At 48.0% G+C, this 12,423-nt stretch overlaps 1 protein-coding gene across 1 annotated transcript; it reads right to left on the reverse strand.

Annotated features, from left to right (window-relative positions):
- Positions 1-5,195: 5,195 nt before the first annotated feature.
- MB (myoglobin) lies at positions 5,196-11,958 on the reverse strand. The gene is made up of 3 exons (XM_074164958.1): positions 11,683-11,958; positions 8,540-8,762; positions 5,196-7,844 (listed from the first exon to the last, which is right to left on the reverse strand). Exons 1-3 carry the CDS (start codon positions 11,775-11,777, stop codon positions 7,698-7,700), a joined length of 465 nt encoding a protein of 154 aa, XP_074021059.1. The 5' UTR covers positions 11,778-11,958; the 3' UTR covers positions 5,196-7,697.
- Between the last annotated feature and the right edge of the window lie 465 nt (positions 11,959-12,423).

Genomic DNA, 12,423 nt, shown 5'->3' on the forward strand with positions numbered 1-12,423 from the left:
AGAGGCAGAAGATAGAAATCAAGGAGTGGGTTACAGATGAAAATGTAAGTATGTAAAGAATTACACAGGAGGATTTGAGGGTCATGCACTTGGATTTAGGGACCTCACTTCTGCCAGTAACCTGTTTTAGATACTTACATCCTTTATTATCTCTGTCCAGGGCTTTTTTTGTTTGGAAGTGAGAAGATTAGCAGTGTCCCAAGTGATACCATAGTTCATTAATCTCCAGAGCACTTCATTCCAAGTTCAGCCCAAAGGTCTTTACACTGCTTTGTTTTGTATGCAGCATCTGTAATCTATCTGGGTATTTACACCACACCGCTGTTTCAACTGAACATCTACATACAGGATGTCCTTTGACAACTGCTGAAATGCAACCACATCAAAGAGCTGCATACTGGCAGATGGCACAACTTCACATGTCCTCCTACACAAGAAGCTCACAAACATCCTCCGTCATGCAGTCTGCAGCCTGACCTAGTGGACAGCTGAATGACCAAACCATCAAACAATGGATGTGCTGCTGCCTGCCTCTGTCTCCATTTACCCTCTGTAAAATGGGGCTAATTGCATAATACTGTAGATGGAAAGCATGGATAGGTCTCTAACTAAGGCCTAGGGTAATACCAGTATAATGAATAATTCAGGCATATTGTGAGAAGGGTCCTGTTTCATACAGTGCATTTTATAGACTGAGAGTTTTAAACATGATGAAACAGAGTTCTTAATTACCATTAAACATCAGAATGGAGCTTGTCCCATATGACACTCACAGTCAACAAGTTTCTGATCTAAAACAGACAAGAAAGCAACGGCAGAGCTGAACTAGAAAAACCATAGTAGGAAATACGTTAAAGATTATTTTCTAATTACTCTTGTTATGAGCTAGCAATTTGTGACTGTTACAAAGAACTCCATTTTGGGATAGAGGATTTTAACTGGGAAGAAGAAAAAATTTATGACTTTATGCACTGAGGGACCATTCCAGCTGAGAGGGAACATGGCAAAAGACATAGGGACAGCAGCTCAAACGTGACATGCTGAAATTAGCTGGGGGATTAGCTGGGTTAGCAATACGTGCTGTTATCAAGGCAAACCAAAATGCACAGAAAGCTTCTTTCTCATGATTTATGGGCCAGCGTTGTGAAAGCGTCACATCCATAGTGATAGCACCATGAGAAAACTCAAAGTCCATCTTTCTTCCCGTACAAAAGCATGCAGATAAGCTGCTCGTGTTATGAAAGTCCCTCCACCACGTTAGAGCAGAGTGGTTGTCAGAATGATGCTATTGCTCTTCAGAAAGCACCGGTAGCAGTAAATAGCCACTGGGGGGAGGCAGCTGTGCCTCCATTTCCCACCTGCATTTCATTTTTCATTCTTCCTTACAGATCCCACAGATCCATCTGCCCTCAGAGGGGGGTTACTGCAAGCGTGGCACATGGCATGCCCTGCCTGCTTTTCCTCCATCTCTGTACAGCTTGTCTGAGCATGTCTGGTACAAAATCTTTGCTCAGCGGAGGCTCTCCCACAGACTCTGCCGGGACACAGTATGGCTGGTTTAGGCAAAGCTCTGTTGGTTTTTTTTCTCTTTTCTCCCCAACCAACTCACAGTGAACTCATGACATAATACATCCCTCAAAGGGCACCAGACAATTCATCCAGCTGAGAGGTGACTGAAAAAATACAGACCCACTCTGACACCTTATCAGCTAACTCTCCAGATAACCCAAAAGCTAACCAAGAGCCAAGAGAGCAAGCCTGATATCATGCAAGACCTGGGCAGAGCACTCCCAGATCTCAATGAGGGTATCAGCTCCAGGAATTTTCCACCCCTTTGGTGAGAGCTTGGATGCTGGAATTTAGCTTGAAGAGGGAAACAGACAGACATGTTGGGGAAGTACAGAAGATAGAAAAACTTTGATGAATATAAGCACCATTACTTACACACACTGGGAATCCACAAGTTAAGCATGAAGACATAGAGAATTAAGGGCTAATAATCCAGAAGACCTTCCACCCAAAGCTATTCTGTCACTGGAACATTTGAACCTGTTTTAAAGACAGTCTAAAATAAAATCAGGCACCCAGCAGCTGCATTCATACTGAGCTTTCCTTGGAGAGGGGAAATGGAAAACAGGCATAGTTTTCTTTAAGCTCCACTCCAGACATAAGCCTGCAACTAAGATATACACAGCAGTATTAGCTTTATAGTAGCCTTCTTGGATACCAATAACAGCGTATCTACAGCCCCCTTCTCAGCCCTACAACCTGGGGAAATACACAAATTCCTAGACGAGTATCTGTGTAGTACTCATTTTTAATGCCTAAGGTAGTTAACTGGAAAAGTGTTTTGGGGTCATGTCTACTGCTGGATTGCAGGGTATTCACACTAGCAACAGCCTCCTCTCGGTAGGTGTGGGCAAATCCAGTAAACCAGTCCCACAGCCCCATGATGTGTGCCTTAAATGAAGTGGAATAGCCTCATGTCCAGGCTGTCCCCACTGACCTCGCAGCACTTGTGCTTGCATATGCATGAGCATAACCCAAGTGACCATTCAGCCAGCTCAGGGCCACTGAACTGCTGTTTGTCTCAGCATGAGATGCTTTTCTTGGGACATGGGGGGAGGGATGGAGACTCCAATACCCTCATCATCCCAAATCCACATTGCCTTGTCCACCCAGCTACCAGCTATGGTGGTATGCCCCATGCCAGGGCCTGCCTTGCCCAACAAAGCACCAGACCTGCCCCTGTCTGACACAGCTTACCACAGGTGGTCTCTACAGGGCTGCAGGGTAAGGTGGAGGCAGTCTGTTCTGTTTATATATTTACAGGGGATGAAAGCCAAACTGGGAAAGGACTTCGGTACAGTGCAGCCAAGTGACTATAAAGTACTGCTTTAAAAAGCCACAAGGTCACCTTTACTGACATTTGGATAAGGATTTTATAGAAGTCACAGGACTGGGAGATGGGCTTGTTGTGCCTATAATCACAGGGGAGGAAAGGATTTATGTGCTGGTCAAGAAGGCTGCATTGTTGTGACTCTTTCGTGTTCACAAATGCTCATTTATTAGCCTGTTGGATAAAACAGGCTGATTGGGATTTCTCTTCTCACTTACTGTAGTTTCAGGTGGCCTCCTTGACTCTGTCAGCACACCTTCATGAAATTTAACAGCCCCCTACTTACCAGTACTCTCCAGGTGCTGTGTCCTTGCACAGTCTGTCTTCTTGCCTGGTTAGGCCTTAGCAAAACTTGGTTTCACAGCCATACTTCATTTAAGCACAATGTGAGAACTAATATACATCATCCTCTCAAATGAAGAACCAGCAAACAATCACATTGAAATCTGAACGATATGGACAGAGGAGCTTTGCTAATGATGTGTGTTGTGAAACTGGTGCTTGTGTATAGATATCCGTGTGTGTATACCCAGTCTGAGAAGCAACACAGACTCTGATTGTTAAGCCCTGCACAGCCTGAACAAGAAAGGATGCAGCCTTGACCAAACCTGAGAGGAATGAGTCCAGGAAGGAGGAGGACATGCTCTGATGCTATGCACCTTCTGGAAAAAAAAAACGTTACGGGCAAGTAAGTCTACATCAAAGAAACACCTGGCTGCACCACTGGTTTCTTTTCCTCAGTGGTATAACACACGGGACAGGTTTTGGCCAGGTGGTAGAAAACATAGGGATGTGACAAAAATAATCCTCCTCTGAAAGCATGTTATAGATGAGCATTTGAGTCTCCTTATTAAATTACAGTGTCATAGACATTACATCCTTTAGCCACTGTCTGTACTTCAATACCCAAAAGCCAGCTGTATCTGTTTGGTGACTATGATGTGGACTGGAAACTCCCCTGCCCTTTTCTCACGTTAGCCCTGCAGGGAGATGCAAACATGAAGAATGCCACACACTTCATGCTAATGTGCTAAATATTTAACATAATTAGACACTGGAGCCCCATCCTTTTTTCCCACTGAGGTGTCTGAGAGACAGATCACAGAATTAACACTATTGTCCCCAGCACTTGCTCCTTGATGCCATTTGACATTGGTAGATATCTTGGAGCCAGGCAGGACCAGCAGGCAGAAGTAAAGGCAAGGGGGAGAGGCAGTGCAGCCTGCAGTGTTGTTGTATCCCTGGCTGGGTCTGACTGGCTCATTTGCACAGCGCCTGGGAAGTGAGGTCCTGCTCCCTGCCTCTGAGATCCTGATGAGCCGGCAGCGTCTGACACTGAAGCCCGAGAGAAGGCAGACAGGTCGCTGGCTTGGTGCCACCAAGAGCTCTGCTGTACAATGGAAACCGCAGCAGTGGGAGAAGAATAGCACGTCAAGTGCAACGCAGCAAGGATGTTTTTCAACCTAAAGGCGGATGCAGGTGCATAACCCATTTGCTGCCAGAAACAATATTATTAGCATAAAAGAAATTGCAGGACTGCATGGAAAGCATAGGACAGCCATAAGCCTGACCTGCCTGTAGTCAGTGTGTACGTGCTGGGGCAAGGAGGCTGGCAGCCACACGATCCACATCCCACTGTGTGACCAGGAATGTGTATGTGACACCAAGTGGTGCTAACAGGAAGGGGGGCTGGACACAAGCCCCTGGGAGCCATCCGCCTTATGTAAAGCTGTTCCTGGAAAGGAGGCAGGAAAATTTCTGGGCTTAAGCCAATATGGTTTATCTCCACTAAGGGACTTTGTCCCATACGTGAACCAGAAAATGTACATGCGCTAGTAGCACAGTTGAAAGGGTGACTCCAACAAAAATGCTGAATCAATATTGCATGGAGCTGAAAAATCCCTTCCCCACCATTCCCTTTCCTCTGGCAAACTTCCCCTGTTCTTAAAGCAGGGGCAGTTGCAGGATCTTTATAGACTCACTTTGCAGGAATTACATATGTTGCTACACTATGTCAGAACTGCAGCCCAGGGAATACTCAGTACCCAGAGTAGCAAAGGTGAAGATACGTGGATTTCACCACAAGCATCCCACCCTACTGAGCCTGCTGGAGATAGCTCCACTGTTACTGGTATCTGAACTTGCTGGTTCATCTCAGCTTGCACATCTTCACTGGGTCATAGGCACAACCAGAAAACCTACATCATGCCCCACATCTGACCAGCACAGGTTTAAGGATGGTCCCTAGTGCACTGACACAGTGAGGGTAAGGCAGGCAGAGCAAAGGGTCAGTGCTCCCAACGGACCACCATTTATTCCAGATACCTAATAACCAGTAGCTGGGCACAACATATATGCAAACCGTCCCTCCTCCACCACATCGTCCTACATAAAAATATCTAGAGATGGCTCCAGTCCCACTCAGACTGACAGAGGCAGCTGCCGTAGCAGAGCTTTTAATCCTAAAGCAGAGCCTGTTGTCACTGGCAGGAAAACTTATTGTGTTGGACAGGCAATTCTAGACCTTAATTAAATAGGCTGCCCTCCCCGCACAGCCAGACAGACTAGTCTGGAGTCAGCCGAAGCATGTTGCTTAAGCCAGGGACCACCTGGCTGTAACTTCATCTAGGTGACAGCATATGCTTTTGTGACCCTCTGAAAGGTTGAAACCCTAAGCAAGCTCCCAGAGGTAAAGTGAGGATTTGTAAAGAGCAAGAAATCAGAGATGCTATGTTCTGGGAAGGAATTCATTCCTTCTCCTTTCAGAGACTGAAATTTTGTGGTCTGTGCCCTGACCAAAGACAGAGAGGATCACACTGTTTCAGGACTGATTTTTAAGGGAGCTGGTGGCTCCTCCTCCGTCTCCATTGCACATAGTGTAGCAGGGAGTGCTTTGAAGCAGACTAAATGTGAGTACCTCATTTTTCTTTCTCATGCTTGCCCTCACACTATCTCTGTGAGATAAGACATATTACTTTGTCCATACCAGAAAAGAGCAGCTGTGTCAACTCTATGCGTTTCCCTGAGCCCGGACCCAGCTGCTTGCCTCTGTAGCACCCCGCTGCTGGGCCAAGATGTGACCCTGTCATGAATGCTCTGAACCCTGAGCAAATGCACTGAAAGGCTGCATGCTGCTCATCCACCTTGCTTTCTGCATGGAGACAGCTTGAGGGCATATGCCAGAAGAGACTGCAGCACCCTGCTGCTGAGGCCCTGAGCTGGGTGGTGGGGATGGAGGAAGAGGAGGGAATGAGAACCCCAGAGCTCATTGTGGTGTATAACTGCCCCTCTGACTAGGTCCAGCCAGAGAAACTGCACAGTTCCCAAAGAGTCATCTAGTTTGCTGTGAACCTAGGTGTCAGGGCAAGACTTTCAAAAACCCCTTTTCAGGCTCCAACCATTTCTGACTAATGCTTGGATAGCCTTGAGCACAATGTGGCCCTCAGCCTCTCCCCAGCCTCAGTCAAATCAGGTCACTTGTACTTCACTGTGGTACCAGGATGGGGAGAGGGCAACGGGCAGCCTTGCTGCTGTGTCTGTCCCTTAAGCTCTCCCACAGGATGTGGGCATGCACCTGTAAACATGCACTGCAGAGACCAAAGTTTGTGTCTTAAGAGCATGTGCTGCCATTGCAACGTTCCTCCTGGGCTAAGCAGCCCTGCTTTGCATTGCCCGAAGGGAGCAATGCACTGTGCTGCTGCTGGGACCCAAGGCCACTTGCACATGCCGCCTCCCCATAAATAAGCAAAGAGCCTTCCCTCACCATGTTCCCCCCCAGCACAGCAGTGGCCATGGCCTCTAGTCAGGGAGTGCTTCTCCCAGCTCTGAGGCGCTGAGTCTAGGCTGCCGTTTTGTGTTATGAAGTCCAGTAACCAGGTCATGATCTCATGGTGACATCTGAGTCCCCCCGAGTCCCCCGGCTGAGACAGATGCCACGTGCCACTCAGGTCATAGACTGAGACCGCAGGATGCGGTGCAGCTGGACACATGTGCAGAACACTTTTCCGCTTTCTCCATCTCCCCCACTTCTCACTGGAGCGCCTGTAAAGCCAGGAGCAAACACACGACAATGGTGCAGGAATTTTTATTTTCTGATTAACACGTACTTTACTTCCCAGTGCAACAGAACTTCGGATGTGTAGCGGTGGCTGCCAGAAACCTACGGATTGCAGGGAGTACTGCTCTTTGTAGTTTTGCTAACATGAGTTTAGCAACTAATGCAAGTTTCCAAGCTGACAGACCCCGGAGACCGACTGGCTGTGTCCACCCCCACAAAGCAAGGTAATACTGTGCTGGAAGCTGTCCACAGTAACCTGCTAACAGTCTCACCTGTGGGAGGAATGGTACACTGTGCCTCTGCTTCCCGTCCTGACATCCCTTTCATACCATTTGAGTCATCCCTTCACCCTCTCATTCACCACACCCCTCAACACTCCCTTTGTTCCTCCACATCCCTTCATCTCTGGCCATGCCATTTCCCTCTTGGATGAAGCTGGGGTTTGGGGAGGCGGAAAGAAAAAGGGGATAGGGATAGGCAAAAGCTCACAGATAACCTCTTAAACTATTTTTCCTAAGAAAGCAGATTATTTCTCTTGCATACATAAAGCCAGGAAACAATGGTTTATCATGGATATCACTCTGAGTGCCTCTACACTGCCTGGAGTGACTCTTGGCCTCTCATCAAAGCTTTCCCACACATCTTGCATGGCCAATTGTGAGATGTCCAAAACAGTGCTGGGGAAGCTACTCTAAGATGCATGGCCAGGCCTCCACCATGGTGTCCCTCTGTGCATATGTGCTAACCCTGGAAACCGAACTCCTTGTACTTGCTGGCCATATCATTTCGGAACAGTTCCAGGGCCTTCTTCATCGCAGCCTGGGAATCAGCCCCAAAGTCTGCAGCGTGTTTTTCAGCAATGACCTTGATAATGACTTCAGAAATGAACTGTGAGGAAGGGAAGAGAGAGAGAAAAACAGAAGGGACAGTCAAGGTTTATTTTCAGAAAAGCCAGACTAAGAAATAGGTTGCAGAGCCTGGAAATATCTCCGAGCTAATTCAGTAGCCCTTCCCGCAGTCTCTGGAGAGACAGTGAGGTCTAGTTTGCAAGGAGCCTGGGCTGGGCAGAAGAACTGGGCTCTATTCCTAGCTCTGACGCTGATCTGCTTCATGACCTTGAGTAGATCATGGCCCTTCCCACTCTTTGTCTGCCTCATCCATTAAGGCTGAAAATTCATGCCCTGTGTTTGTACAACACTTAGTTTTGTGGGTCTTGGTCTCCAATGGATCCTCCAGGGCTTACTCTAAAATTGTACATCCCTTGTGTCCAGCCATTGACAGTTCTTATGTAATGTAGTTTCCCAGGCACGGAGAGGCTGCATGGGCTGGTTTATTACTGTCAAGGGTTGCTCAGACTGCGTGTGGTGTTTGGAATGGGAAATCTAAACTTGGAGGTTCACATACCATTCGCATAGCATGAGCCCTCTTTGTGCCTCCTCCTGCCTGTACACAGAGACCTCAGACTTGAGGGAGAGCTCATTGAAGTCCAACCAGCTATCAGTAAATAAAAGCGCATCTCTCGATAGCTGTCTTGCACACATTCACTACACACCAGACACCAAGATTCCAAGATTTTTTCATACCTCTAGATATTTGACGGGGATTTTGTGCTTGGTGGCATGGGTTTGAGCCAGGGGCTTCAACTCTGACTCATGATTACCCTTCTGCTTCAGGATTTTGCCCAGCTGGGTAAGGACAGTAACTCCATGTTTCTTCAGATCTTCAGAGCCCTTCATCTGATCAGGGGTCTTCAGGCCTTTGAACTTTTCAAAGCGATCCAAGGTCTCAGGGTGATCCTTAAAGAGCCTGTGGACAAAAGCAGAGGGACTTGAGAGAGCTGTCACCCAGACCAGAGCTGAAGTCCTGCTGCTCCAGGTATTGCAGAGTAGTTGGACAGGCAAAGGTGTGATAACCCACTTCTCACCCCTAAGAAATCTCTTAGCTAGTCCCTGCTAGTAGAGACAACTTTAACTTGGGAACTCTGACACTTCAGATCTTTTCCAAATTACCACCATACACAATCACTCCTTTTAGCACATATATGTCAGGGAAGCATCTGACCCTACTTTGAACTTGGTTTCAGTGTTTGTCATCCTTTGTCCCAGCTCAGCCCAGCTGCCAGGACTGGGGTTCCTCTACTGGGAACCGCGGTACCTCCGAGAGTCCTTGGGAGCAAGTGGATAACAAGAGTGCTGGGCCTTCGGGCATGTTGGTGCTATGCCATGCAGTGCTATTCATAGGCACTCTGATCCTGAAATGGAAATGAAATCAAGAAGGTGGAAGGGTGGCTAAAAGCCAGGCCAGTGTTGTGCCCCCTGCTTCCTCCCTGCTGCATTTCCTAGGAGACAGGATGTAGACACCACTGACAATCAAACTAGTAGGAAATTTCACTCTTTTCCCTGCCAGAGTCCTAGAGTTGGGGTGAAAAGGGGACACTGCCTGTCCTGATTATTAGGAGCTGTCTAATAATTAGGTGTTGAGAGACATCAGCTCCCTTGCACAAGTTTATTTTCAGGTATGACACCCTCTGATGGGCATAATCCAACCAGTTGAAGCACCAGCAAAAGCAATGTCTGTCTTTACAACCAGGGCCCTACAGCTCACATCCATGAAGCAGCTCACCCAAGTTACCTGCAGCAGTGTCTGGAGCTCCAGCCCAGGACCTCAGCCATGAAACCAGCCTCCCTCTCATGGCACAGTGGTTGCACACTTGCTCTGCCCTCAGGAGGGTGCTGGTGCTGGGACTACCGGGACTTGCATCCCATCTAGAACTGGAAATTCCTCCCAAGTATGTTGCCATGAGGGCCAGGCTCTCCACTGTATGATGCAAGTATAGGTTAAACTACAGTAACAACCTCAAGCACATGGAAAAAGCAAGCTGTTCTGCAAAAAGATTCTGTAAATGAATAACCAGTCTTTGCTGGTGTTTCATTTCAAAGGTCTCCAAAGGATTTCTGTACTCTACCAGGTGCTGAGCACACCACCATTTGCCTTTCCTTTTTTCCTGCATCTTTCCATGACACAGGTTGTGTCCCACATAAAAAGACAAAAAACCCTTCCACCTTGAAATGGGATGGAGTAATTTCTAAAAATCTTCCTCGATCATGTCCGGCTACAGCTGAATCATGTCTGCCAAAGATTATATACTCCCGAACTCTTGAAAATTCTTTCGAGGAGTATTTTTTGGAAAAAATCCAGTTAAATCAGTATTTTCTAAACATATTCCCAGGATATGACATCTACCTAAGAAGTCTTCAACAATGCACATATGGACGGATTTCTAAACTACGAGCTGCTGGGCTTCCCCTGCCTCTCTCCTCCCTCATAAACCCCTTGAAGGAACAAGAAATGACCTGGGTTGACTGGGGAGCACAAAGCCACAGGGGAGAGGGGTGTCATGTATTTATTTAATGCCATGCTCTGCCCTGTGATACCTGTAAGAAAAATGATATTACCTTTTCAGTTGGAAACTGCTTTCAGTGTCTTGTGGCACTTCCAGAGCCAAAGTAGCCAGCTCACACGGATGGACTGGCGGGGAGGGCTTGGGTTCTTGCTACCCCTCCAGCATGAGGGGAAAAGCCATCGCATCATTGCCGTCCCTCCCTCCCCTTCAAATGGCAGCTGAATTGTGCCATGGTAAATACAGGTAAATTGTGCCAGAAGGTAAATACAACAGCTCTCCACTTTGTCTCATCTTTGAAAAAGCTTTGAATGGACAGTAGATTTGCCTGGTGGTGTGGGGCCCTTCCTTTAGCTATGTTTAAGATAGGAAACCCCCCATGGAGTGAATGCCACATCCCTTCCTGCCCCGACCATGACCTTCCAGCACATCGTACCGCACACAAGCGGAGGGGGAGATCTGGAGAGAGTGTCCTCCAAGTCTCCATCCCTGGTGGTCTTTAAGGACAGGTTAGGATCTGATTCCCACCCTATGTCATTTCTCACTCTGCAGTCCTGAGATCCCTTCCAGGCTGCATTTCTGTGGCTTGTTGCTGGTGCCCATGGTGTTTCCCACTTGGGAGACCAGGACCGCAAGGACAGCATGGGGGCGGGGGTCCTCTCAGATGGAGACCTCACAAGCACTCCCATTCTGTTACCAGAATCATGGAGGAGTGCAGGGCGAAGGATGTACCTTGTTTGACACCCAGACCTCAAATTCAAGTATTACCACCCAGATTTCTGGCCAAAAAGCAGGAAGGGCAGAGCTCTGGCAGGGGAGACTAAGGTGGGAAGGGGGAAACACTCAGGTATACTTCACAGTTAATTTTACTGAAATCATAGATTCTGAGAAAATTGTCACAGAGGTGATTTTCCTGTCCTCTCCGTCCTTGCCTCCCTGCATCTTTGCTGCAAAGCATCTGAAGGCCCAGGACACACAATTCGCTCCAGCGTTTCTTGCCACGGTGCCTGGGCAATGAGGATATGAGGCAGAGTTTTGCCAGCAGAAGCACAGGGAGTAAAAAGGTCCCACCATTTTTGGAAAGCAGCACTGGCCTGCTCCTGCGCCCATAGACAGATGGAGAGACAGAAGCACAGCCGCTTTACACAGGGAGTAATTTTTAACCCAGAAACCATAGCAATGGAAAAACCACCACCCTACAACAAAGAAAGCTGCCTGTTGAAATAAACACTGCCAAACATGAGCTCCCATATTAAATATACACCTCCCTTGGTCTCGCATCAAAAGCTCTCAGCTTTACTCTTAGGATGAAAGCTGCTTGCCTACCTCATTAAAACTTCATGGCCATGGCCAGCGAGGTCGGCCTCCACCTTTCCCCAGATGGTCAGGACCTGCTGCCATTCCTGATCACTGAGCCCCATGGTTCACTGAAGACAGGTCCTGAGTGCTCCCCGAGCTGTGTGCCTTTCCCCAAAGGGTGGCTGGAGAGCTCACCCGTGGGATTTATAGCCCCTGCTCACAGACCTACACCTGTCAATCGTCAGCTGGACGTCTTGCCCTCTTTCAGGCTTGTCTAACCTAATCAGCCTCCCTATTTTTTTCTCGGAAGCTATTTTGGGTCAGGTGCTATTGTGGGTGCCACTGATGCCATCATTTCTGCTTTTCGTATTGGACTGGCACATATCCCACTCTAGACAGAAAGGGCACTGCCCAAACACAGTGCCAGGAGCCTGTCCTGGGTTCCCAAGGACCCAGAGACAGTGTCAAGCTGTATGGCAGGAGATTCCTGAAGAGCACTGTCATCTGCAAGGCCACCCCGCCTCCCTCTCCCCTGGCAGGCCAAGGGCAGACAGGAGAAGGTGGTTGGTAATGTCAGCTCCATTGCTCCAAAGGCCTTTCCTTTCCCATGCTGAGCTCACTCCCCTTTTCCCCTGGGGTAATGCACACCATTTACTAATAGAGAAGAGCACAGTGTTAGAAGAGACATGTCCTCAAGATCTAACCATATCCAAAGTGGCCCAGGCATCTCCTTGGCCTCTGCAGGAGGGGGAAAGGGATTAAAACTAT

The sequence above is a fragment of the Numenius arquata genome, chromosome 2, assembly GCF_964106895.1.
Source record: "Numenius arquata chromosome 2, bNumArq3.hap1.1, whole genome shotgun sequence".
In the NCBI taxonomy this organism is placed as follows: domain Eukaryota; kingdom Metazoa; phylum Chordata; class Aves; order Charadriiformes; family Scolopacidae; genus Numenius; species Numenius arquata.